Below are 27,525 nucleotides of genomic sequence, written 5' to 3' on the forward strand. Positions count from 1 at the left end.
AGTCAAAAAACAGGCTCAGGGAGACAGAATCCATGAAGATCTTGTATATAGGAAAGCTATGGCCCCTGGCATCCTGCTGCTCTCTGCTGACCAGGAGAAGAATTGTTAGTCAAGGGGTGTAGAAACAGCTTGCTTGTTGAACTTCACCGGAGTTCTGTTTTCTGAGGGACTTCATAATGGGGGCACAGAGTGGTGGTTTTAGTTGATGGATCCTAGCTTGCAACAGTGGACCTCCTGTGTCATACTTGCAGGTTTACATGCAGTTTCCAGGATATTTGTTTTTAAATTGGGCAGGGGTGGTAACAGGAGTGAGGCTGGGATGAAATTTCAAGCAGTAGAATTGCCAGTTACAAGTGCTTCAGGCCTTCACATTCACAACGAGTATCTTTTAAAATTCCTCATGTATGGCAGTCACTTCATTATTCTGGCAGTAAAAATAAGAATAGCAGACCCTAAAGGCTTTTCTCTTTGAAGAGACTGGTACACATAGAACAAACTGGTACATGTGGAGAAGACTCATAATAAATTCATCTTTTCAGGCCTGTTTTTAGATAGCTGAAGAAGTCTTTTCAACTTCAGTAATCTTGTCAGCATCCTGCTGACTTTCTGTGTTTTCCTCTGACTGCTTTTCTCACTGCTGTCCACTCAGTAATGCTGATTGCTAAGAATGTTACACCATCTTTGAATTTGTTACCCTTCATGTGGCATATTGAGGGAGGAGGCTGAAGGATGGAGGATGCTTACACGGGAACAAAAGCTTGCATTTGAGGAATCCCCAGAGAATCACAAGCAGAGTTTGGGTTTGAAGCTGTAGAGGAGGGAACTGCCACCTCGTGTGCCAGAATCAGGTGGGAAATTTGAGGGAATGTGGTGGTAAAGGGCAATAGCAGAAGATGCTGGCTTAAGGAAGCTCTGATCCTTCACATGTTCAAAGCTACTGTCAAAGTACTCATTAGTGGTAGTTCTCCCCGCCTCTGTGGTAACAAACTTCTGCTGTCTACAAGAGGAGTAGAGAAGGGTCACTAACTTGTCAAGGTGGAGAACTGATGGGGTCTGCAAGTAACCACAAAGGTCCTGCCTCTTTGTAGGAATAACCTCATGTACCAGTGCAGGCTGGGAGCAGACTGGCTGAAGAGCAGCTGAGCAAGGAAAGGCCTCATGTTCCCAGTGGACACCAACCTGACCACAGCAAAGCAAGCCAAGTGTCCTGGGTGAGCTAGACTAAGCACTGCCAGCACATGGATGGTGATCTTCTCCCTCAGTGCTGGTGACACATCTAGGTCCTCTGTCTGAGTCTGGACTGACTGAACATATATTTTTAAGTTAGAGCCAAGTTCCCATTACCCAGTACTGTCTGAATACATTGAGGCTACTGTAAAGTTTTTAATCCTTAAGTGAAATTTCTAAATTTCCTTTTAACTGCAGGCTTACTCATGCTTCATATCAATTTCAAAAGCAGAATGGTGCAATACCTACAAAATCCTAGACTACCTTGAGTTGGCACAGACATGTAAGGATAAAGACTAATTTCCTGCTCCTTGCAGGACCACCTAACACTAAACCATTTGACTAAGCATTGTCCAGACACTTCTTGAACTCTGGCAGGCTTGGGGCTGTGACCATTTCTGTGGGGACCCTGTTACAGTCAGTCAGAACTGCACTTCATTCTGCCAAGAATCAGCTGGAGGCTGTAAATTTTACCAGTCTTACACCAATAAAATACCCACAAACCAACCACTGAAATAAGTACTAAGTGAGTTTAGTTCTGCCCACAGCACTGCTGAACCATCATGTAAGATTTTGACACTGTAGGTATATCTACTTGTAGTAACATCCACACACATACACAAGTTGATTATGAACCAGAACTTCCCACTAAAGACAGATACAAAGTTCTCAAAGAGAATTTAATCAAGACCAAGATTTGTGATTCCAGTTTGGTCTGTGTGATGCAGTTAGTCTGAACTATTTAAGAGATGGCTGGTAACAAGATGCACTAGTAAGTCTCACACTGAAAGTTAACCACAAAAAGGGTTTATTTTTAATATCATGTACATCTTTACTTCTGACTTGATTCAGACTTAGATGTAGAAGCTCTCAATGAAGAAAGCCGGCGTCTCTTTGCAATCTGCTCCTGGCGTTTCTCCTTGGCTTCCTAAAAGCATGAAGAGAGTACAGAGATGTTACACTTAATCAAGCACCTTAAACTATCTACAAACAAACAAACTAGAGAAAATACAGCTTGGAGGAATGGATTCCCTAAGTCAATAAAGCAAAATGGTCTCCCTTCTTCACAGATCAGAAGAATTCTACAAGTATCCAAACCAGTACAGACCCAGGTCTTTAAACAGTATGCATCCAAAATAACAGTTCACAACAAACGAGAGGTGCATCTATTGTCATTTCCATCTTGAAGTCATGAAACTCAATAACTATTGTGCCAAATATTCCAACAGTACTGCTTCAGCAGTACTGCAGTTTTAGGAGCAAGAGAAAAAACTCATCCAAACAAGTACCTCTTTGCCAAGTTATCTTCCATTGGGATCAACTGCTGAATCCTGTTTCTCCACACAATCACTCAAATGCTTGAGCATCTGAGTTAAACATGGATTCACTGAACTAAAATTGCTACTGAAGAAGTTATTTTCACAGGCTGTAACTATTTGTTGTTTTCTTCAAAATAAGCTCTCAATTAAACTAATGGGCCTAGTTAAGTTCTTATTGCACTAGGACTGGCAGAAATAGACAGAAATATCCAAACCCCCCAACTGACCAGCTATGTTTATACTCATGTTTAGGCACTCATATTCAAAATGAACTACGTTCAGAGCACCTATAAGCATGCAGTCAAGTTTACAAAATCCTTTGATTCTGGGTATGAGCTATGTATATAGCTGAATTAAAATGGCAAACGCACCTTCATTCTCTTGGCCAAGAGCTTTGCGTATTCTGCTGCCTCCTCCTTGTTCTTCTGAGTGCGTTGCTTCTTCAGAGCAATGCGTCTGCGCTTATGCTGCAGCACCCGAGGAGTCACCAGCCGCTGGATCTTAGGGGCCTTGGTTCTGGGTTTCTTTCCTAAAAAAGTATTACAAAGAAGTGGCAGACTATCTTCCAAAGAGGCCACAGGCCTTATCTAGAAATCTTTAGAGTAACTTCCATTTACTATTATGGTAACATTACTTAGTGTACTACATAATATAGCAACTTATATGGAGTTCAACATCTTGACAAATTTTACAGGAAAAATGATCAATTAGTTTAAGATGCAGCATTAACAATACACAGTCCTAATGCTTATGATTTGTTATCAGCAATCAAGTGTTAATTCCTACTTTCTCAGCAGGTCTGTCTGTAGTAACTCCTCCTAGACTTAAAAGTTTTAAGAGTAAGGGTACTCATTATGTATCTTTCAGAACAGTTTTCAGTGTTAAAAAGCGATCTACAATTTTACACAGGTTTGACATGGTTTATCCCCCAAAAACCAGATCTACATAGTCCACAATGGGCAAAAAACCCACACCACCACAGAAATCTATAAAATTTCACTACTCAATGCTGACTGACTTCAGCAGTCACAAGCAAGAGTCGGATGTCTACCAGGATCACATTCTTAAATGGACAAAATAGTTCCTATGATGCAGTCTTTTCCCCAACAAACTTTCACAGTGCCCCAAGCTTTATGTGTCCTTTCTGCTAAAAATCTGCACCTTTTTCCTTTTCCCTGATCAAAGGTAAGAGAACCCAAACTCAGTCTCTTACACTACAAGAGACAAACAGTAAGCCAAGCAGTGCCCTTCCAATAAAAGCTTCTTTCAGAGACTGCCATAAACAATGGGGAAAAATCTTACCATCTACTCTATACACTGCTTTTCCCCCCCCCCAATATAAAAATGTTCCACTTTGTATTTAATCTTGTTCCAATAACAACTACTGTTGGGTTATTCTTAGAATATTAATCTAGATTCTATCAAACATTTAAGAACAAACTGTGAAAAACTAAAAAACTTAAACAGAAGGGGAAGAGAGGGGTGAAAGAAATGAGGCAACCAAGAAACTCTTCCACAAATTGCAGTGGACAAAGCTTAAATATAGTGAGTGTAAACTGGACCTGCTATTAACTGTGCTTCATTCACTGCAGCAGGCTGGACACCCTCTTGCCAGTAATTACGAGAAACCAAAGAACTGAAGAACAGCAGTTCTTACCCTCTTTGTTCAGAGGCTTCCTCACAACATACTGGCGAACATCATCCTCCTTAGACAGGTTGAACAGCTTGCGGATCCTGCTCGCCCTCTTGGGACCAAGACGACGGGGCACAGTTGTGTCCGTCAGCCCAGGAATGTCCTTTTCACCTTGGAGAAGGCAAATTTAAACATGCCAATTACCACTACATCTACTGAGCACCAGCTTCAGTAGCAAAATCCTAAGTTTAAAATACATAAAAATTCAAGATAATACTATACAATCCTTAGGGTTCACCTGCCAATAGCACAGCCCCAGCTACCCTCGGCTGGTTTAACATGATCAGATTGCTGGCAGCAATAAAAAGTCCTTTAGTGACCAGTTTTAGCATTATAAGAATGCAATGCCCAGAGGCAATCTCAAGACACACAGTCACACTCTAAAGCTGGGACTGCATTTGCGTTCCACACAACCTACCAGCCACTAGCAAGCAGGCTACTGCCTACTTCTACTTGTTTCATGCAGCCTCTTACCTTTTTTCACTATGACCAAGTTCAAGACACTTAAGTTGGCATCAACGATGCAGCCACGAACGGATTTGCGCTTTCTCTCTCCGGTCCTTCTGGGGCGGTAGCAGGAATGGCCCTTGCTGAGCAAAAGGCGGACACGTCCATGAGTCAGGACACCCTGCTTCATGGGGAAGCCTTGCTTGTCATTGCCACCACTGATCCGGACAACATATCCCTACAACAAACAGAAACACACTTCTTAGTTGCCCTTGTCTCTATTGCCTCAAAAAGCAGTAGGTATCACAACGCAATGGATGCTCTAAACAACGAAGTACCGTGTCCCTGATTCAGCAGAAGTCACTGTTACTGCCACTGCAAACAACTGCTTTAACCAACACCTCTGCAATGCTCCAGGAATTTTACTTGAAAGATGTAAAAAATACTTCTGCATACCAGAATTTACATTTAGTGATTCCTATTCATTTGCAGTTTTGTTAAAGTTACACCACACAAAATCTTGTCCATAATTATCTAGCTTTTCTTTAAGCTAAACCTATCTAAAGCCTGTTATCATCACAAACTGGAAAACTGCATAGAACACAAGACTGTCTGGAGTAGGGAGATAGAGGTAAAAAGTAAAGCTTTTACAGCCTGCCTTGCAAAGGTGGCAGCAGAAAAGATCAACTTCCTTAAATGCAGCTGCACTGTCTGTATTACCACTGAACTATTCCAAGCCCATCCACCAGGCGGAGCATGCTTTTTTCCATATGTTAGCAACAGTTTAAACACAACAAAGTCAGTTTCCAGCTTGTTCAGTAAAGAAAGGATCAGCAGTTTTACACCGCAGATTTAATTTGTCCTGAATACCACAACAGCATTCATATGAAGAGCAGAAAGTACTGCAAAGGGCAACAAGAAACTCCAAAACTCAAGGCTCTAAAGAAGAAAAATGAAAAAATTTTATTCTGATAAATCAAAGTACCAGAGCAGGCTAGCCTAATCACTAATTCTGTACATACATAGCAAGAGAAACTTTCAAGATAACTGCCAAATGTACAACATACAACCGCTGTATCGTGACAACTGCGTACTGGAAAAATTTTGTAATGTAAGCTCCTCAAATACAACTCTGACACAGCCTTTTGTGTTACTTACCTTCCACTCCTCACCAAGGGAATCAGCCAGGACCTCCGTGGCCATCCGTTTCTCATAGAATGTTCTCAGCTTGCGCTCATCATCCACTTCAATGAGTTTCTGGCAGCCAGTGGCTGGGAAAGAGATGTTGAGCTACCAGAGAAAACGGTAAGAAAAAAAGACAGATACGGCTGAAAATTCTGAGGCATCTTAACAAAAGATCAGTATTTATTTACCTGCTGGTTTGATCTTGACATTTGAAAGCTGTAATTCCCCACCTGCTTCCACGCTCACCAGCCACAGCCCATCACCACGGCACTCGGGGTGCCGAGCCAGGGAGGACAGTGTTCGGCCACTCTGGGCTGCACAACTCGTTCAGTCGCACAGAAAACTGACTATGGCAGCCGGAGCTCAATCACGGAACTGCGAGCAGAACAAGGTGAGGGCAGCAGAAACCTGTGCCCTCCTCTTCCTGGAAACCCCCTCGTAAGCACAGGCCATGTTAGCCACTAAAAACACTTCACGAGAGCGGCCCCTGCCGTGGGTGATTCTTGGGTGGTGGTGACCCCAGCTCCCCTGGGGCTGCTGCAGAGCGCAGCGCTCGGGGGGCGCATCCCGGCACTGCTCCTGAGCGTGGCCAGAGAACAGCGCATACAGCCCCTCCCCGCCAGGCCCCACTACCGGCTGCACAGGCCTCTCGCTCGCAATGCCCTTCCGAGCGAGGAGCGGCCGCTCCGGAGCCCGGCGCTCCGCTGGCCGGTGTCGGGAGAGGCCCGGCCGACGGAGCGGGGCCCGCGCGGCCGCCATGTCGCCCGCTGGCAATCCATTCCCATCCGTCGCGCCGCGGGGCTCTAGCCCCGCCGCCGGGGACCATCGGTCGGCGGCGGCGGCCCCGTAGGCTGCGGCAGGGCCATTTGCGGCACGGGGGCCCGGGCCCCCCACGGCGTCGGCCCGGCCCGGCGCCGCCTCACCTTCATCCTGCTCAGGCCTCGGCGCCGCGGGAAAGGACCGCACTTCCGCCCGCACTGCCCACATACACCCGCAACTCTCGCGAGAGCGTCACCGCCCGCTCCCCACGTGACCGAAGCTGCCCTATGGCGAGCGAGGCTGCGCCGCGCGAGGGGCGCGGTCGGGGGCGTCTCCTGGGGGCGTGTCCCGGCCCCGAGAGCGTCCTGCGCTCTCACCATCCTGCCCGGCCGGGCGGGGGGGGGCGCGGCGGGAAGCTGGCACCTGCCCGGGGGGGCAACATCTGGGGGGAAGACTGTTTCTTCTGATACAGCTCGTGCAGCGACGAAGTGCTCCTTAAGGACAGCCAGTGGAGCCGCACGGAGGGACTGGGGGGGGTAGGCGCGCCCACCCCGGGGCTAGGGGCACCGGCACCGGGAATAGGAAGCGACATCCATACGTGGCATACCGGCTTTCCGGACAAGGCGCGTTTATTGCGCGACCTGACCAGCTTACCCTGGGATGGGCTATCCCAGTCCCCCGCCGGGGCCGCTTGTCCGGCACTTTGTGCGCGCAGGCGCACTGGCGGCCGCTCCTCATCGCGCGGCTGGAGCTGAGTACTGTGCTGTGTCCAGTTCTGGGCTCCTCGGCACAAGGAACAGAAGGGGCTACTGGCAAGGATCCAGCAGAGGGCTACAAAGATGATCAGGGGTCTGGAGCATCTCTCTTATGAGGAGAGACTACAGAAGCTGAGCCTGTTTAGTTAGACTAGAGAAGACTGAGAGGGAATTTCATCAATACATATAAATATCTCAAAGGTGGGTGCCAAGGGAATGGTGCCAGACTCGTTTCAATGGTGCCTAGTGACAGACATGGAGAAATAGCCATAAACTAAAACATAAGTTCCACTGTAACGTGAGGAACAATTCATAGAGGGTGGCAGAGCACTGGAACAGGCTGCCCGGGGAGATCGAAGATCCTTCCTCTCTGGAGACACTCAAAATTCACCTGTGTAACCTGCTCTAGGTGACCCTGCCTTGGCAGGGGGGTTGGACTGGATGATCTTCAGAAGTCCCTTCCAACCCTAACAATTGTGTGATTTTGTGGTATTTCTAAGGAGTGCAAGGGACGCGGGCGGGCTGGCCACGCGGGTGAAGGGGCTGGCTCCTCAAGGGCGCCGGGGAGCGGGAAAACAGCGCTTCAGCCCGCCCGGCTGGCCGGGGTCCCGCGAGGCAGACTCAGCTCGCCCCCTGGAACGAGCCTGCCGGACCTGGGCCTGCCGGCCTCTGCCCAGAGGGGCCGCCCCGCGCCCGCCCCTTGCGCGGGCGGTGTGGGGAGGGCGGTGCGGTGGCCGCCCCGCGGCGGCGCTGGGCCGGAGGGCGGGAGTGGCCGGGCGGGCGCCATGGGGGCTCTGCTGTGGTGGGACCAGCTGCAGGCCGGCAGCTCGGAGGTGGACTGGTGTGAGGACAACTACACCATCGTGCCCGCCATCGCCGAGTTCTACAACACGGTGCGTGGCGGCGGCCGCTGCCCGGTGGTGCGGGAGCGACAACCCCTCGGAGCCGGGGCGCGGCGGGTGGGCGAGTGTGAGGCGGCGGCAGAGTCCGCTGCTGCCCTAGGGGCTCCTGCTGCCTGCCACCTCCGTCTCCTGCAGGGTTTTCGTGGAATTGTAGCTTGTCCTTCTATGGCTGCCTCCTCCTTTTGCTTCTCCGCTTTCTGACATGCCTAAAATTAAAGAAAAAGAAGAGATTTGGTGTTGCAGGTATAAAATGGGAAGGTTTACTAGTCATACTAGCCATACTACTACTAGTAACTAATGTGCAGCAGGCCCTCTCCTCGTCTGTGCAGAGCCTTGTCGTGGCCAAGCCCAGAATTTTTGGTACTGGATTGCCCGCCTCTGGTACCCGTCTGCTAGACAGGTGACAGCCTCTTGATAGCTGCAACACTGTGATGGGTCAAGATAAAAACACCTTGGTCTTTGGAGGCAAAACTGGATTCCACCGAGGTATGTGAGTTTTAAGGAACAGTTTGCCTTAAGGTTGCAGGATGAAGTCAAGAGCGTACTTTTGGGAGAAGAGATGACTGTTTAAGGAAGTAGGTGAAGAAAGGAAGGAGAGGGAAGAGGAATAATGTAATTTTTGCTTCATTCTAATAAGCTGTGGTTTACCCCTGAATCCTGTTGCACCTTCTCAATACGTTTCAGCTGCTGGAAATAGCTTAAAAAAGCCCAGTACCAGAGCTGGGCTGCCCTGTACCACACGTCTTGGAAAGGGAGCAATACTCCTGACAACCTGTTGATGTAAAGAATTGGAGTGACAAATAGGTACACGACAGTAAGGTAACCCATTGGGCTTTCAAGTACTTTGTCTTTCCATGAAAAACAGGTGTCCAGGAGCAAACCTGCGAATGTCCAGCGTCTTTTCTGTTCTATAGATGCTTTGTCTCTTCTACTTTAAAACGTGCAGGTTTTTCTCTCATATTCCATCCTTTTGTGATCTTTCTCTTTCAAGCCAATGTCTAATGAAGAAAGAATTAGGTGTCTGTCTTCACTTACTGGAGTCTGTATAATAGGCGGTGCTGCACATACAGAGCACATAATTCCATGGTGATGGTGTACATTGTTTTTTTCTTTTACTTTGCTGCCAAGGACCTGTGTGTGGTGGCTGTGGGAGAATTCTGAGGGTGTGTGAGGGAAACTGTCAGCTTTTTTTGTGTGTCTGATGTCACTGTGCAAGAACTGAAAACAAAGGGAGGAAAATGTCAGGATAAAAAAGGTTATTTGAAGACAGCAAATGTGTTTGGGAGCCAGCTATGCAGGGGGATGGGTATCCATCTGACTGTATGTGCTTGTTCAGTCTAAAGTACAGTTAATTTTCTTCAAAGTCGCTTCTGTGAGGTGATGTTTTGTGCTGGAAACAGTGTTAATAATTCAGGGATGTTTTCGTTTAGCGCTCAGCAGCCCTCTGCGGGTCAAGGCCTTTTCTGCTGCTCACCGCACCCCACTAGTGGGTGGCCTGGGGGTGTACAAGGAATTGGGAGGGGACACAGCTGCAACAGCTGATTCCAGCTGACCCAGGGGATATCCCAGAGCATATGGCATTGTGGTCAGCATATAGAACTGGGGGAAAAAGAAGGGAACGGTTTGGAGTGATGGTGGTTGTCTTCCCAAGTCACTGTTACGCGTGATGGGGTCCTGCTTTCCTAGCAATGGCTGAACTCCTGCCTACCCATGGGAAGTGCTGAATGAATTCCCTGTCTTCCTTAGCTTATGTGTGCAGCTTTTGCTGTCTTTTTGTCAAACCGCAGTTTCTCAACCCACCCAATTTTCTCACATTTACCCTTCCAGTTCTCTCCCCCATCCTGCTGCGAAGAACGTGAGCGAGTGCCTGGGCAGTGATTAAACCACTAAAAAGTTACTGGCAGGGATTAAACCACAACACTGTACTGAGCTGATTAGCCGTGGTATAGAAGCTTGCTAAATGCTAGAAGCTGCAGTTGTGTCCAGATGAATAACTGAGGTTCCAGACAGACACAGAAAAAGGTTTGCCCTGAAGACGGTGGGAAAAAAGAGGCCATGTTGAGGGTAGTCATGTTTAGCCTCTCTTCAGTACTACAGAGTCATTGTAAGGGTTTGATTTTTGTATTAGCAACTTCTGAAAATTAAAGCAGTGACTTGAAGTGGATTGATGCAGTTGTGCAACTGTGTCTGCATAAAAACTGATGCTCACAAGGCAGTTGGGAAATTTTGGCCCTACTCTAACAGGGATCTTAGGTGACAACAAAATTTTATTCCTTTTAGGATGGTTCAGTTCTGACTGACTCAATCAAACCTCTTGAAGTGTCAGGAACCATTCTTCAGCAAACCTGAATCTGATATCTGGGTCGTTAAGCTTTAGATTAAAACCTTCCTAATCCACATTTTAAGCTGTCACAGTTGAGGTCAGAGTTGTGGTTAAGGTCTCACGCAATATTCATGTAAGCACTAAACTAGAGCAGCTTATCTGTAGTGTATTTGTAAAACATTTATTCTGGTGGAACTCAAACCAAAGCACTCAACACACTTAAATCAGTAGCAGAGTATCTGTTTAAAGGTTCTGAACAAATTGATCAGACTAATTTTTTAAAACATACACATAGACTGATGTGATTTTGTCTAGCTAAAGTGATTGAGGACATACTTTTTCAGTAAAGAGGCCACAAAACACTCTGGCTCAAATTGAAAGTATAGTTATAGGAAAACTATTTTTTTTCCCCCTTTTCTTTCTGAAATTAATAAAGTAATGTGTCCTGATGCAGTATAACCCTACTCCAGAACATAAACAAATGCTTCCTCATGGTCAAAATAGTTTAGTCTCTGAAGAGATATCTACAAAAAAAGCTGTTGTGTTTTAAACACCTGAAACCAGTATTTTTCTCCTGTTGTTAGCAAAGTCAATACTTACCAGTTCAGTTTGTTGCATTCAGTTGTGCTTGTACGTTCTTGCCAGATTTCCATTTAAGAAGGGAATTGCCAGGGGTTTATTTCTCCTTTTGTATTCCATAGTTGCATGGAGATAAAAGTGTTAAAAAGCTGTGAAGTAGTCTTAGGAGTGTGAGAAAATGCTTGTACCTTCTCTACTTCGTGTTTTTTATCACTGAAGATTTTTATAGTGTTTGTGAGTGGCATGCTCATGTACTGGGATGTAGAAGATAGAAACTCTCTCATCTCACTGAGAGCTACTTCAGTTCACTTTTGCATTCTGCTCACAAAGAGGTAGAGCAGTAAGTTTTCCTCTGGTGGTTGAATGCTGCAGCTGCTGTCTGGGAGATGTAGCTGACAGTGAAGAATACAGGAGCTTTGATAGGACTGCAGGAAACATACTGTATCAGGAGTGGCTACATGTGATTGAAGTTCTGTGGTCATGATCTGAGCAAGCCTCTGGCATTCTCCCTGTCCAATAGGCCTATGTCCTGTATTCTTATCATATTCTTAATTAGTTGGAAATTAAACCTAAAGGTGCAGAATTATATGAAGCCAAAGGATGGACTTTTATTGATGGGCTGCTTGCCTTTTTTCTAGAACTGTAACTTTTAATAATTGCCTTTTGCAGATCCTGAAGAAAATTTTCTCTATTACTCATGTCAATTTTTGCACTTAACACTATGAGCATTTCAATTGTACTCTATAAAATCATGCAGGCCAATTTATTATGTAAAAAATTGCACATACACTTTCTGAAACCATACTTTCTGAAATCATACTACAGTATTGAAACTTACAGTACTAAAATTATTTCAACTTCTGAGATTTTACAAAATCTTCCTACTGGCCACTGCAAAGATTACAAGTCATGATCAGGCTCCAGTTTGCAAGGGTTTTCCTGCAGTTGCAGGCAGGACCTTAGCAGGAATGGTAGTTCAGTGCCAGAGGAGCACTACCATAGAACTGAACTGCTCCCTTGTTGGTTCATCTTTAGTGTAAATCTGCATTGGTACAACTGTGGTAAGCAGATCTAGTGTTTCCTTTGTTGTCTTGTTCCTAGGCAGAATAAGGACTTTCTGGCCAAGCTTTTATAGACTCTGATTGCCTGTTCTGATTTTCCTCATTGGTCAGATTCAGCTGTAGAGATGTAAAAGTTGTCTTCCAATCCACTTTGTTTATAACCATCTATTTTTGCCTATTGACAGCTGTCTTTGGCCTAACTGTGTCTAAAAGCCAAAAATGCATAGAGCACTCCCAGGCCCCTAGAGGACTTGTTCATATTCCATCATCCCTGCTGTCACCATGTATGATTCCTGCCTGCCTTGGGGTGAGGGGAGTCTTGCTGCTCTGTACTTGTCTCAGTACTGGGATCCTGATTCATGACTGTGTTCCCAGCATTGCTGCATGGAGTTGTGTGTTTTCTTTTGTGAATGGAAGATGCTCAAGTGAGCCTCTTTCTTTGAACATATAGGTTGCTTTACATGGGTTAAGCAAATTGTTCCGCCTCTTAAAAGCTGTTCTCAGATTATGTTGAATGGTAGACAACAGTAGCTGAATGAACAAATTTGTATGTCATTGTTGAATTATTTCTCCACTAGATTTTCATTAATGTCAGTAAAAGTTTGTAAGTCTCTGTGAAGAGGTGATCTTTCCCAAAGGAGTGCTCTTGCCTCAGAGTTGTTTTCTATATCAACTTTATGGAAATGTTGCAGGGGGTGATTTTTTTCTTGTGCTGAGGCTAAGTAGGCAAACATGAGAAAGCTGAGGCTGGATAACTCGTTCTGTCCCCTGCCCCATTGTGAAGCAGCAGTAGAATCTTTTCATAGCTACTCAGTTATAGTGCCATGCCTGGCCCTCAGCAATGGCAGCTCCTTCTGGGGAGAACCAAGTGATCACTACCAGTATGACAGCTTCTCCTAATTGCCAGTAAAGTATTTTCAGTCTTTAACTAGAGAATCATGCTTTAGGCTGTTGGTAGGCAAGACAAAACATAAAACGTGTTCAAATCTTACATATTAAATTACAAAAACCTCTAGCAATGGTCTGAATTATCAGCTTTTTCACCTTCCTATAGCTAGTTTCAATTCATATTCAGTTGTTTCTGTAATGGAGAACCAAGAGAAAAAAATGAAATGTAAAAGAACTTAAAGCTCCAGGCTCTCTTTGCCCTGCACAAAAAGGGTTCTAACTGTTAGCTTAGTGTCGTATTTTAGACCTTCCTCATAATAGCTATTGCTCAGTAAATTGACTTCCAGCTTGACTAATTCTGTCTAGTGCCAGTTCTTCTAATGCTTTTTCCATGCTAGGCTTGGCAGCCTTTGAGAGAACAAGTTGCTGGTCTGTACATCCTGTTCCTCAGCTGCTTGCTCTTGTATGCCATCCGAATTGCAGCAGTCTTGAATATTTGTAGATTCTTAATAAAATTCCTCTGGGAATCAGCTTGAAATGTAGTTTAAAGATGAGTAGCCACATTTTATGTTGATTAAAGTTTTTATGCTGTTATTTGTTAGTGATGTTAAACAGAACAAATTGATGCTTTTGCAAAAACAGCTAAGCACTGGAAAAAACAGAGGGCCGTAATTTACTGAGCTAGGGCTTCACTGGATGCCAAAATGTTGTTATTATAGATGTCTTAGAAACCCTATGGATATTTAAGGTTTGTTTACTTTCTGTCTTTGTGAGACTGTGTTATTTTTTTTTCCTAGATAAGCAACGTCTTGTTTTTCATTTTACCACCCATATGTATGTGCTTGTTCCGTCAATATGCAGTCTGCTTCAACAGTGGAATGTATTTAATATGGACTCTGCTAGTCGTGGTTGGTAAGTTGATTAGTCTGTTTGCCAACTCATGTGTGAATTGAGAGAGGAAATCAGTTCTTATTGCTTGCATTTGATTGTTTTGCAAAATAAAGCAATCTTGACATGTACAGAAGAGTTTGCCTGTACCTGCATAAAGCTGAAACAGCCATAGTTTCTGAAAGGAAAATGCCTTTTGCAATTTGAGGTTGGTGGGAACTTTGGCCATAGTTCTGTTCCCTTCCTATCTTTTCACATACTTTTCTTTTTTCATGTTTGGGCTTACTCTGCAGCAGTGCTGACCCTCCTTCCTATGTTGTCATTTAAATGAGAGCTGAAAGAGCCAGTGCAACTGAAGAGGGTTTTGCATTGTATTGAGAAGGGCCAAAAGCTGAGCTGTTTTGTAGATGTGAGATTCTGAAGTGTGTTCATTCCTGGGGGCACTTTAAAGGAATAACCAGAGCACTCTGGGGCACTGTGACACTTTCCACCTGTAAACCTACATGATTGAGTAGTCATCAGATGCTGCTTTTTATCTTTGTCTTACCTGTTCTTCTGCTATTGAGAAAATAGCTGAGAAGCAGCATTTGGCTTGTGTTCCTTAATTGATTTTGCATTATACTTTTCCACATGATGTCTCTTCATATACATCTGCGTTTTTAGTAGGAGCTGACATCTTCAGCTGCTCCTTTTGTGAAGTGTTTGCTTTATAATTAATGAGAGGCCAATGACCTGGATTGCATCTTAGGAAAGTTGGCGTTTGTTTTCTGGTTTTATTTTTTAATAATCTTTTCTTGACCAAATGGTTTCCACTATTTTCTATGAAGTTCTGAGCATGAGCAGTGTGTTTTGGTCTATTATGGTACCACAACTATTTATATTGTCTTTTGATTAATTCTTCCAGGAATTGGATCTGTTTATTTTCATGCCACACTCAGCTTCCTGGGCCAGATGCTGGATGAGCTGGCTATTCTCTGGGTCCTGATGTGTGCTTTTGCCATGTGGTTCCCCAGGAGATACCTGCCCAGGGTTTTTCGAAATGACAGGTAATCGTAAAATCATGCATGTATGCTTTCAAGTTTCTTGAAACGTGTTGTGCTAACACCTAAACTTGCACATAATGGCACTGAGTTATCATCCAACCTTACCACTGCTGCTGCTGTCTTTTCTTACTCCGTTCTCTTATGGTTGCTTATATTTCAGCCCTTTTTTTTTTTAATTCCTGAGTCTACAGTTGCTGATGGCAGGGTTTGCACCCTCTAACTTCAGGTGTTGGGATGAGGTGACTTGCCTCTGGAAGAGTCTATTCTTGTTTATTCCAGGGAGACCTTGACAATGAGTAGTTTATATAAGTTACAGCTAATGTAAGAGAAGCCAGCTTTCACTCTTCCTTTTGTATATCCTGAAGTGTAAATACAAGTGGACTTACGGAAGTCAGCTGAATGTTCATCTGAATATTTAAGGCAGTGATTGTTCTCTCTGAAGATTGCTAAGACTGGTTTGTTTTTTTGCTTTTTTACTTGATATGTGCCTTATTAGAAGCTGCTAATGAAGGGTGGGTGAAGAGAAGTTTGTTGCCTAGATTGACCATTCCTCAAAATAGCTTGCACTGGGCAGAGTGTACTTTTAATTACTCCGTATAGCGTATGTGTATGGCCCAGTTCTCTTCAACAACTTCATTAACAACTTGGACATAGGACTTGAAGGAAAACTAAGTAAATTTGCTGTTGACACAAAACTGGGAGGAGCTGTTGACTCCCTCGAAGGCAGGGAGGCCCTGCAGAGAGACCTCAACAAATCAGAGGAGTGGGCAATCACCAATTAGATTAAATTCAACAAGAGAAAGTGCCGTATTCTGCACCTGGGGCAACCCTGGATGGTTGTACAGACTGGGGAATGAGATGCCAAAAGCAGTGCCATGGAAAGGGACCTGAGGGTCATGTTTGATGGCAAGTTGGATATGAGTCATTAGTGCCCTGGCAGCCAGGAGGGCCAACTGTGTCCTGGCGGGCATCGCCAGCCGGTTGAGGGAGGTGAATATTGTGTGCAGTTTTGGGCACTGCAATATAAGGAAGATATTAAGCTCTTAGCATCCAAAGGAGGGCAACGAAGACGGTGAAGGCCCTTGAGAGGAAGCTGCATGAGGAGTGGCTGAGGTCATTTGGTCTGTTCAGCCTGGAGGAGTCTGAGGGGAGACCTCTTCGCAATCTTCAAAATCCTCATGAGGGGAAGCAGGGAGACAGGTGCCAATCTCTTCACTCTAGAGATCGGTGACAAGACTTGAGGAAACAGTGTGAAGCTGAGTCAGAGTGAGGTTTAGGTTAGATATCAGGAAAAAGTTTTTCACCCGAAGACTGGCTGGGCACTGGAGCAGACTCCCCAGGGAAGTGGTCACAGCACTAAGCCTGTCTTGAGTTCAAGAAGCATGTGGACAGTGCTCTCAGGTACCTATTATGATTCTTGCGGTGTCATGTGCAGGGCCAGGAGTTGGACTCGATCCTGATGGGTCCTTTTCAACTCAGCCTGTTCTATAATTTTATATGGTTTAATGGCTTTGTCATTTAGTATATCTGCATATTGCAGCACTGCTGTTATAGAACACCATCAACTTAACAAGCAAACAGGCTTTACTGGTGTCTTTTGGTTTATGGTGTGACTGTTAGATGTTTAGTTCAAGTGAAGAAGGATTCAGAGTCTTGAATTTATGTGTAATTTATGTAAACTCTGTAAATTATCTCTCAGAAGCCTAAAGGGGCTGTTTTATTTCATCTGTCACTATCTTCTGGTTGTACTGAGTGTAAAACCACAGTCTTGGCCCACAAGCTCATTGTAGGGGTTTTACGTTAAAAAAACCCCACCTCACAGATTTATTAAAAGGAGCCTTCAGTTCTTTTATAACAGGAGAAACACTACGATGCTTCTCAGAGGGTCAAAATAATACACTTTTACTGGCAACTTTTGGAAAATAAAGGAACTTGACAAAAATTTCAAAGAAGCGTTCAATCAACATAGAGCATTTCACAAAGCATTGGCTTAGCAAATTCCAACCCATCCAGGTTTCAGTTACCCAAATCTCAAGGAAAGGAAATTAGGAGAAGAAGAAGAAAAAAGAAAGAAGGGGAGGAAAAGAGAGTTATTGCTACCACCCTAGATCCAACTACCAGGAGTCCAGGAAGCAGCAGGGCCACAAGTATGTGCTGGCTACATGATGCTGCTTTTATTGTTTTGGACTTCTGTGACCATCCACCCCAGGTGGGGCTTCCATTGTGCCAGCCATTCTGGGGCTGGATTAGGGGCTCCAGGGGGTGTGGTGTGGGCTGGACTAAAGGCTCCAGGGATGGGCAGAAGTATGGAGCGCTGCTCCTGGTGTGCCAGTGGCTGGCAGCTGCACCAGTGGCTCTCAAGGAGGTGGGGTTATGGAGGGAGCAGAGCACAATCCCACCATGGCAGAACCTGATCTGCCCCCTTCCCCTCCCCACAGAGTTGTTTCCAGCCAGTAATAACTTTTTTGTAACTTTTTTCAGTCCCTCACACTGGGTATGGATGTAGAATGGACCAAGATGTTAAACTATATCATTTTTTAAAGGAATAACAGCACTTTTGGGGTGGAATACTGTTGAATTTCATGTTAAAACTATAAATACTAGATCTCCCAGGTTGTAACTGATCCATAAAAATACTGAGATGAGGTGAAGGATGTCCCCTATCCTTTAACATTTCAGGACATGTCTCTTCCAGAGAATCTGTCAAGACAGTTACTTGTTAAGGTCTTAATTACTTTTTGAAGGATACAAGAGAGAGACATACTGTGCAAGAAGCCCTAACCTAGAACATGTTTGGTTAATATTTCTGGGCGTTTTGTGTTGCCTAGCTATTATTATGTCCATCCTGTGCTCAGTGCTGTGGTCTTTACTTCATCCTCATCACACTTTGGATTTTCAGTGCTGCAAATGTTATTATCTATCATGACCAACTGACGATGTCTTTATTCATTAAGACATTCATGTCAGATCAGAACTTCCTACTTAAGTATCTTGTTGCCTTCCAGGAGAAAGGAAAACATTATAGCAGAAGGCAAATGGAATGAGCTAGGTGAAGGTGTTAACACTTGTGTCCATGGAATGATATTGCAGAAGTATATTGAGACCCTACTTCAGACATAGAAGAGCCATTTTGGGACAGCAACTGTTTTATAAAGCTATGGTTCAATAGTTGGAAGGGCAATGTGATGATCCTCTGTCTGCCATAATCCCTCCACAGACCGGAAATAGGTTGCTTAAAGTCCAGACTTGAAGTTTAAACAACAGTTAACATACATTTAACTTAAAAGTTGTTAGGCTGTCTGCACAGGGCCCAATTCTGATTTCATTTATGCTAAGAATATACCAAATCCTAGTCTTATAAAAGAGCATTTTGGGGATTGCTTACCTGCTGTTGAATTTGATTAGAAGAAATGTTCATATTTACCATGTGTTTTCAGTATCTTTTAAGGCTTAAAAGGGATAAAGGAAAGCAGACTGTAAGATGACTGTAGAATTTGGGGCATTAACAGTAACAAAATATTCTAAAAATCCATGTTAAAAGCTTGAAGAATGATGAAACAGAACTTTTTGAGGAAGTATAGTGCTATGTGCAGAGGTGGATTTGTTCGTAACTTATTGTGGGAAGAGGAAGACTGGACTGTGGTCTTTGTTTTGAAGCCAGTGATGAGTGTGTGTGTGCACATGTGTGTAGAAGAACACTGCCCAGCAAAGGTTTGTGTATATTATTAACTCTGCATTCACATGCAAGTCTGTGTAAGATCCACATCCCACTCTATGCGTGTTGTCATTGCATCTCCTAAGCACAATTAGAGAAATCTAAATTTTGTTACACTATTAAGATAATTTTAAGGTTTCTGGGTTTAGCAATTATAAGCTTTGAATTAAGAGCAGTCTTTCTACCCCATAAAAACCCTATTCAGGAGCCGTTTTAAAGCTGCTGTGGGTGTCCTGTCTGGAGTTACCACCTGCCTTGCCTTCATTAAACCTGCCATCAACAACATCTTGCTGATGACTCTGGGTGTTCCCTGCACAGCTTTGCTTATTGCTGAGTTGAAGAGGTGAGTATATTTCTCCTGAATGCAGCATGATGATACACTAGATCTGGCTTCGGTGCTTGTGATAGCAGATCAGAAATGCTTCTTCCACATGCAAAAGCAGATCTAGTATAAACTTGTTTAGCAGTTCAGATGTTTTTGTCAAAGATTTTTTTTCCCCTAGGCCATTACACTGGGTCAGTCTTCTGTCTTCTTGCAACATACCTCAAGCTGCAAACCGATCTAACGCAAATCTGTTTGTTTATTGTGGAATCAGAGCAAGGGTTTCATTTCATAGACAGCATTTCTTCTGTATAGTGTGCATCAGGGTGAGGTGGTGGCATGATTGCAGTCTGAATACTAGTGGGAATGTGGAGCAAAGCCCAAGTGTGTGTTGATGTTCCAACTCTCGAAGTTGTATTGTGAGTCTTACAGCACTTCATCTTCTGCTATGGAGAATATGATGGAGTCAGACTGACAAAGATAAGGTTAATCACCAAGTTTTGGAGGATAGCTATCAATCAGTACCTTAGAAACCATAAAACCAGAATGCAAATAGAAAAGAACCTGAGACTGATCTTCACATTTTAAAGAGATCTTCCATAACACTGATACCAGGAACTGTCCAGAAACGTTTTTTTTTTCATCTCTTCAGCCACTGCAAAAAGGACTAGAGGAGTGCTGGCATTCAAACTTGTCCTTTTTCACCTCTTCTCCAGTGTCTGAGGAGGATTTTACAACTTATGTTGGCTCTTACATATTGCATATGTCCATCAAAAGAAATGGGTTAAGACCAAATGTCTGCATTCTGACTGCTTCTGTTAGAACAAAGATTTTAGTGTTTGCTACATTACCCTGTTCTGCCACTGCTTCACTCTACAGTAGAAGCCTCTGCTAACAATGTTTCGTAAAGGTGTTCATGAGTCTTTTCTCATCAGACATCCTACTGTGTATTTCTGTGGTCAAAGACACTTGGGAAACATCACCAAAATTAGCTGTAGACAAGAAGGTCAGTGGCTGAAGAATGTTGGTGATGTCTCATTTTAATGACAGCACAAAGGAACTACTGACAGGGCCTAGGGACATCTGGTTATGGCACTGGATGATCTGTGTGAATTTTCTGTCAGTTCCATATGAGATTTGCAGGCATGAGCTCCTGAGAAACTTAAAAAGACAAGTAGCTAGTGTAAATACTGTTGTGGAATTGTTATGCCTACAGGTATTTGTTTTTTAAAACGCCTTCTGAAAGGTCATATATTATTAAAATGTGTCTTTTTTTTTAGAGAATTAAAAAAAGATAGACCTTTTTGAATTGGTGATTTAAAAGGGACCTGAAGTGAAATTGGGGCCCTCTCTAATTGCACATTGGGATGATGTAATACCTATGATATTTTTGGATGAATTCCTAAGTGTAAAAACCAAATAAAAAGGTTTTATTTTAAGCTATGCTGATCCCTTGGAAATTTAAATGTGATACATTGTTTTAAATCCTGAGGTGAGGAGTCATCTCATCTCCCTTTGGAGGAGAAAAATTAATTTAAGCATTACTTAAAATGCTTGCTGTTTTTCCATTCTGTTCTGCCATAGTCAGGAGGGGACCACACAGACAAGTCTTGTCAGGCTGCAGTGAAAATTTATCTTTGAAACAGGTATCTGGGGAAGAAAAGAGAAGTTTTATTCTGTTCCACACTGAAGTTTTTGGTGTTTTAGACCAAAACTCACTCTTGTTATTCCTGTCCTAGTCTTGTGTCAATCTTTTACAGAATTCTGGTGTGTTTTCAAATGACTATTTTCTTCCTCACGTTTATCTTTGATGAGGAGATAATATTATCACAGGAGAGCATTACATTCTTAAATGCAGACCTGGTATGCTAGGATAGGAAGGTCTATGGCTGGGGAGTATTGTGGATAAGGGGTATCAAAAGAACAAAAGGTAGTCAAGTGTCCTTGAAAGACAAAAGAATTGTTAAACTTTATTCTCATTTCTGTCACAACAAATCCCTTACTGTATTTCTTTAAAAAAAAAAAAAAAAAAAGAAGAAAAAGAAAAATCTCTCCTAGGAAATGGTATTAGTGAGAATGAATGTGTATCCTTTCAGTTGCTAGTCCAACCCCTTGAGATACAATGTCATCAAATTAGTAGTGATTTAGTGAGTCATCATCATCAGGCATGTAACTACCTCCATGTGCAGATAGATGCTAGAATATTGTTGCTCAGCTTACTTCTGAGCCTTGAGCAGTGAAGGTTTACCCTAGCTTCAGGTCTGACCATTCATATTTGATTCTTCTACTAGAAATCTGACTCTGACTGGAGCCTTGCTTCATTATCGTGAGTTGCTCACACTTCTCTTATTCCCTTGACTAAAATGTTAAGCTAGTTAGAAGTGTTAAATATTCTTTAGGATAGAAAAGGAGATAACTGTGTTAAATTGAATCAAGCAGTTAATCAACATCCCAGCAAATTGCACTGGTTTGAAGAAAAGCTGGTATGCTTTTTTCAGAGTTCCAAGATGTTGGAAGATAACGCTGCTGTATACCTGCCCAGTCCCTGAAATAGCTAATGACTGGAGCACACCAGTGTCTGCAGGAACTCTGATATTTAAATAACTGCCGTTTGTGTTAAATGGGGAACACTGTGCATTGTGTAGAAAAAATGTGCAAATGGAAGTGCAATGTTTGTGGGATCCAGTTTCTTTCAGGTTAGAGTAAGATAGGAGCATGTCGCAGATCTGTGCACAGCAGTGGGAACATGTCTTTCAGACCTTCTGCTAACAGCCTTTTGTTAACAGGGGCCTTTTTCAGTGATAGTTTGAGTGATCAGTGCCCGCGTCTATTAATAAATAAAGGAAGGCTATATTTCCAGGTGGTATTTGCATTACGTCTCTTCATTGTATTAGAAGTAGTTGCTTTGCAATCCCCTGCCTCCTCAGCAAGCATGTCCCCAGCCCTCTGAAGCACAGTTACTGCAGGAGCTGAAGACTCCATGATGGGTGATCACAGAAAACCCAGGAGTATTAAACAGATCAGACTCTTTTTGCCCTAAGGTAGTCCTTTGCAGAACACTCTGCAGCATCTACTCCTATGTTTATAAAAATATATTGCAGTACCTGGTGATGGTACTAAGCAAACCTCTCATAACAGTCTGTACCATTTCTATGGCTGATCTTGTGTTGGGTAACTAAGCGTTCACTTTTCCTTTGAAGCCTTGAATTCTTTGAACTGTGCAGATTAATTGCCCTCTGCTCTTGGTATTCGAGCTGTGAGTTTGAAGCCAAACCTCTTATTTTAAATGGAATGCAGTGGCATGTGTTTATGTACTTTAGACATGTCCAGGAAAGCCTTCGTATTCTCCATGCACACACCCTTTCCTCTGTCAGAATGCACAAGTACTCATCTCAGTAGTGTAGTTTTGTCTGTCACATGTACAAAATTGATCCATACATGTGTCTGCTTAGGTACATGGTTTAGTGTCGCGCTCTTACGAACAGTTGTACATCTCAGTGAAGACTGTAAATGTGCCTTAGCATTAATGGGAATCTATATAAAGTGTCATCTATGAACAAATCTGAGCACTTGGCTGGTTGTTAACTGACAGCATGTGTAAATAATCACTAGTTGTCCTGAGTACCCCTCCCTAGATATGGGAATGGTTTGATGTTTGCCCACCGTTTGAGCATTGGTGTTACAGACAGTACCCAAAACACAGCTACTGATAAAAAGTTTGTTTGTTTTGTTACCTCACCACTGCCTTGCATCAAAGCCAGATTTACTGTATGTGAAGTTCATCTGTTAAGGACATTTGTGGTGGAGTCATTTTAAAGATTGGTGTTTGGCATTGTTTTATAACAACTTATGTTTTTCTTCTCAGGTGTGAAAACCTCCGTGTATACAAACTGGGTCTCTTTTCAGGTCTTTGGTGGATGCTAGCACTTTTCTGCTGGATCAGTGACAAAGCATTTTGTGAGATCTGGTCCTCGTTTAATTTCCCCTATTTGCATTGCGTATGGTAAGTGTTGTGTATAAAGTCCAAAGTTTGATTCAAATGTGAATCAAACTCACCACATTACTGTTCTGTGCTGCCTGGTGGCTGTTTCTGGTTAGTTCTAGACAGAATTACGGGTAAAATTATAAACCCAGAGGAAGTCTCACACTATTCCATGTGGCAGATTTAGGAGTCTCTTTGGCCTGATCAAATTCTTCAGGCACTAAGTTCATTAATTGTAACTGAATTCCTTGCCATACTGATTAGTAAAAATCCCACAGCGTTGCTCAGCTGAAGCTGTGATTATGAAAACTTAGATTTCCATCAGTAACAGTGATGGTAATCCTCATGGTGAATGAGGATTAATGATTAATTAATGATGGTGAAGTAGAGGAATGGTGAAGGGCTTTGATACCTTTTCTCTTTTACTACCCAGAAAATTGTGGTTGCTTACTCAGGGGGCCATATGTCAGCATTTCTGCACAGGTCTGTCAGGTGCAGAGAAGCCAAAAAGTAGGAACTTGTTTAAACCAGGGATAGGCTACAGCTTTGTAGTTTTCTATATTCTCTATATTCCTTTCCTTCCATGCAAAGGACAGGCAGCAACCCTATGGGGAACTTGGGGGAATATGGTGAAGGACAGACTGATTTTATAGTGATCTAGTTGACTACTTTACTGAAGTCATGTTACTGATTTTTTTTTCTTTCTTCTCCTCTTGTTTTTGTTTGTTTGTTTGTTTTGGTTTGTTTTGGTTTGGGCTGGGTTTTTGTTTGGCTTTTAATGTTTTGTTTGTTTGTTTTTTGGGGGGGGGGGTTGGGGTTTTTTTGGATGTGTGGATGTCTGTTCTCAGGCACATTTTGATCTGCCTTGCGGCATACCTGGGCTGTGTCTGCTTTGCTTACTTTGATGCTGCCTCTGAGATACCTGAACAGGGCCCTATCATAAAGTTCTGGCCCAGTGAAAGATGGGCATTCATTGGAGTTCCCTATGTCACCCTCCTCTGTGCACACAAGAAGTCACCTGTGAAGATTACATGAAGCTGACAATGGAATTGACAATTGGGGACGGATTTTCAATTTACATTCAAGCATAGACAATATTTAAATAATGATAAATGGCCAGTGTTGTGTTTTCTCTTCTTGCTAAGATAGGGAGCACTTCAGATGTCATAGGAAGAGGAGGGAAGTGTGTTCTTTCATCTCTTAAGAGGAGAGAGGAAGCAGGAACATGGAGGCACTTGAACACTAAATGTTCACAAATGGCTTCTCTAGTTGGCTCTGTTTTGGACTGAATGTTTTTGATGTAGCATTTCTCTTGATAAAAGCTCTTTCCAAATACTAGCGTCAAGGAATGATGTTTCTGTGGTAAGTCACCTGTGGTGCTTGAGTCACTTCTTTTGTAACTGCTGGATTAAGGCCTTCTTTGTGAAAGAAGCCAGTCCAAGAAGCTTACGTGTCATCCTGTGTCCTTCATAGGCTCTGATTTTGCTGATAGCCACAAGAGTGTGCTTGAAGCCCTTGCTACTCCCAGCCTGGTGTGGCACACAGGAAGTCTGGCTGAGCATCACAGTGGATCACAGGGTACATGATTGCTTCCCCAAGTACAACAGGAAACTAGTATTTGCAGCTAGGTAACTGTGTAAGTGCAGTTAGGCAGTGTAGATGCAGAAGTAGCTGACACAAGTCCCTAAAACTAAATAGGAGTTCAAGGCTCTACTGTATTTCCACTGACCTGTGAACATTTAGATGCTGCATATTTCCCTTTTACAGAAATGCCACAGAAATCCCTCTACCTCTGCAGACACCTTTGGTCTTGAATTTGGCATTGAAGCACACACAGAAGTGTAGATACTAACTTCAGTAAGATCTTAGGTCAGCATGGATTGACAGTGTGATTAAACTGCAAAAACTTGTAGTTTTGTGCCTGGCTGCACATGTCATTTGAGAGGTTGCTTCTCACCAATGTATTGCAAAGTGATGTAAAAAATAGTCCAGTGCTCCACTGATTATACTTAGGAAGAAAGTGAGTAACTGCTTAAAAACCAAGCTGAAGACCTAGATTTCAGTGAGCAGTGAAATGGGATATTGCATCTCGCATTCTTAGGAAACGACAGATTTTCTGTTTCTTTTCAGCCTGTTTTGTAAAGATAAGGGATGTCTAGGTTGATTTAGTTCTAAGATTAGTGGGGTTGAAGTTTAGGAATGACTATGGTTCTTGTAAGCAATTTGTGCTAGGCCTGTTTAGAAAACAATGCGAAGTGCAGGCATGTTTTTCAAATATTAGCCATTGTAGCTGCTAATAGCTGCAGTTTTGGAGAAAAAAGGGTCTACTCACATTCCATCAAACTGTAATATCAGAACTGTAAGTGGGTTAAGGCTTTAAATGTACAGTGTTATTAATAAGTGTTATTTTCTTTTTTGTATTAGACCAGGAAATATGATTTCTTCTTTTGCTGACACATCTAAAGCTGTACTTGTTTTTTGTCAATGTGAAAATGTACTCTATACAGTATGATCTTTATGAAAGTGACTTTTAGCAATAACTTTGTGGTGAATTAACTTTCAAAGCATTTTTAAAAGCTTTTGTACTCGAGTTTATGCTTAGAAAGCAACAACTATGTTGTATGCTGATCCACTTAAAGCAGATTGCTAGTGGAAAATATGACTGCCTTCTTGAGACCTTCAGAGTGGGTAAGTAGACTACTGTCAGATGACTGCCTGATCATAAAAGCAGCAAAATCTTTCCGGTGGAACAGTGCATATTTATACCACTTGCTAGTAGATTTGAAACATCTTTTTTAACACAAAGTGATACAATTTTTTTATGTAACTAGCCTGTTTGTAAAAATTCATGTTGGAATGTTTGTTACTCTTTGAAACTCAGCTGCTTTGTCCTTTTCCTTCCTCTCTCCCTGATTATGAAATGTTCAGTTTCAAACACTTCTCAGGTATTAAAAGTTATATTATTATACAGATAGGATTGCTGGCTGGAACCCAGCTAAGGTTTCTGATGCCTAATATGGCCCTACTTTGAGTAAGATTTTTTGATATTTTTTGCTAAATTATTATATAACAATAAGTAAGTTATTTTCTGTATTGCTTGGGAATGTAATAACTGCAGGCATAATGTACTATTCAAAATGACTGGAGCCTTCTTATGCAATATTTTGTTTGATAGCAACCTCTGACTCAAAGGGCTCTAATCAGTCTGCTATTAACTGCTGTTCTGCTCTGCAGAGTCTAACTGCTCACAAAGAAGTAATTTCATAATTTAAAAAATCTCAGTGCATTCAGCTATTAAAGAGGTAAATGAATACAGATACAGGCCAAGAATCATCTGTATTTTTAGTAACTGACCTCTAGCCTTCATGTTCTTGATAGGAGATTCTGTGAACAAAGATCACTATGTGTTATTCAAAGCTTCATTGTAGAACAAGTTGGCATATTCCACTGTAGCAGCAGCTCACCACTTTTAGATGTAGCTACTGCACTTTACATTAAATTAGTATTAACTTCCATGTTCTGAAAATAGCTAAATTTATTTCAAAGAGTAAAAAACATGCAGTTTTTACATCTTCACAGATTCCACCTTCAGGTTAACATTAGTACTCAAAAAGTGTGTGTATGGCATACAGAGGGGTTTGTGCACTGGCTCATACAGATGAATATATATGTGCTGAAGTAGCTGTATCATGTTGCAGCAGTATAATGTGATGTGTATGCACCTGCACCTTTTAAAGCCTCAGAATGCTTTCTTCCCCTACCAGCAGGAAGTGAGTTGGTTCATAGTCTTTAGGTTCAGTTAAAAGTTTATTTAGTGGGATGCAGTTGAGCATATTGTAGATACTGGCATGTGATATCCATCATTCCTTTAATGTTAAACTTCATGTTTTTTAAGACAGGATGGTTAACTTTCCATGGTGGCAAACACTTTCCCAATTCACAGTCATTAAAAACTCAATAAATAGTATGTAAGGAATGGTGTTGGGCTGGGTTTTCTTCCTGTCTCTCTTGAAGTCTGTATGCTAAATGTTTGTGAAAAGCATGTCACACTTTGCAGCATTAATCTGCATTTGGAGTAAATATTGTTTACTTTTTCATACATGATGTTTCTGGAGAAAAATGCAGCTGCTAGTATAATTCCTTGAAATATAGTAAGGATAACTTCTCCCTTACACAGATAACAGCAGTTCTGACTCATGGAGGAGGAGGGAGACTGCATTAGATATAAGGCCATTAATTAGTGAGATAGAGATTACTTTGCTTAGCAAACTGGTTCTTGCAACGGGACCAAATACTTGGAAAACTGCAAGCCCATGAAACAAGGGATGAGTAGCAAGAAATGGCTAAAAATGAATGGCCTGTTGTCATAGTTTGAGATGGCCCCCCCCCCCCGAGAGTCGGGGGCTCAGAGGTGATTGGGTGCCAGGGCAGTGTTCC

The 27,525-nt window shown here is 42.8% G+C and overlaps 2 protein-coding genes across 4 annotated transcripts; one reads left to right on the top strand and one right to left on the bottom strand.

Moving 5' to 3' along the window:
• Nucleotides 1-2,018: 2,018 nt before the first annotated feature.
• RPS6 (ribosomal protein S6) lies at nt 2,019-6,908 on the bottom strand. The gene is made up of 6 exons (XM_027634458.1): nt 6,795-6,908; nt 5,845-5,976; nt 4,714-4,924; nt 4,204-4,350; nt 2,918-3,075; nt 2,019-2,155 (listed from the first exon to the last, which is right to left on the bottom strand). The coding sequence occupies exons 1-6, from the start codon at nt 6,798-6,800 to the stop codon at nt 2,060-2,062; spliced, it is 750 nt and encodes a 249-aa protein (XP_027490259.1). The 5' UTR covers nt 6,801-6,908; the 3' UTR covers nt 2,019-2,059.
• A 102-nt stretch (nt 6,909-7,010) lies between these two features.
• ACER2 (alkaline ceramidase 2) lies at nt 7,011-25,534 on the top strand. 3 transcript variants are annotated; one of them, XM_027634457.1, is made up of 6 exons: nt 7,011-7,586; nt 13,936-14,050; nt 14,931-15,072; nt 18,990-19,127; nt 22,972-23,109; nt 23,937-25,534. In XM_027634457.1, exons 2-6 carry the CDS (start codon nt 13,975-13,977, stop codon nt 24,121-24,123), a joined length of 681 nt encoding a protein of 226 aa, XP_027490258.1. In that variant the 5' UTR covers nt 7,011-7,586; nt 13,936-13,974; the 3' UTR covers nt 24,124-25,534. The 3 variants fall into 3 exon arrangements, with proteins under 3 accessions (XP_027490258.1, XP_027490256.1, XP_027490257.1); XM_027634455.1 differs by lacking the exon at nt 7,011-7,586 and adding an exon at nt 8,141-8,278; XM_027634456.1 differs by lacking the exons at nt 7,011-7,586; nt 18,990-19,127 and adding an exon at nt 8,141-8,278.
• The last annotated feature ends 1,991 nt before the right edge of the window (nt 25,535-27,525 follow it).

This window comes from Corapipo altera, unplaced genomic scaffold, assembly GCF_003945725.1.
Source record: "Corapipo altera isolate COAL_440 unplaced genomic scaffold, ASM394572v1 61411, whole genome shotgun sequence".
Taxonomy (NCBI): Eukaryota; Metazoa; Chordata; class Aves; order Passeriformes; family Pipridae; genus Corapipo; species Corapipo altera.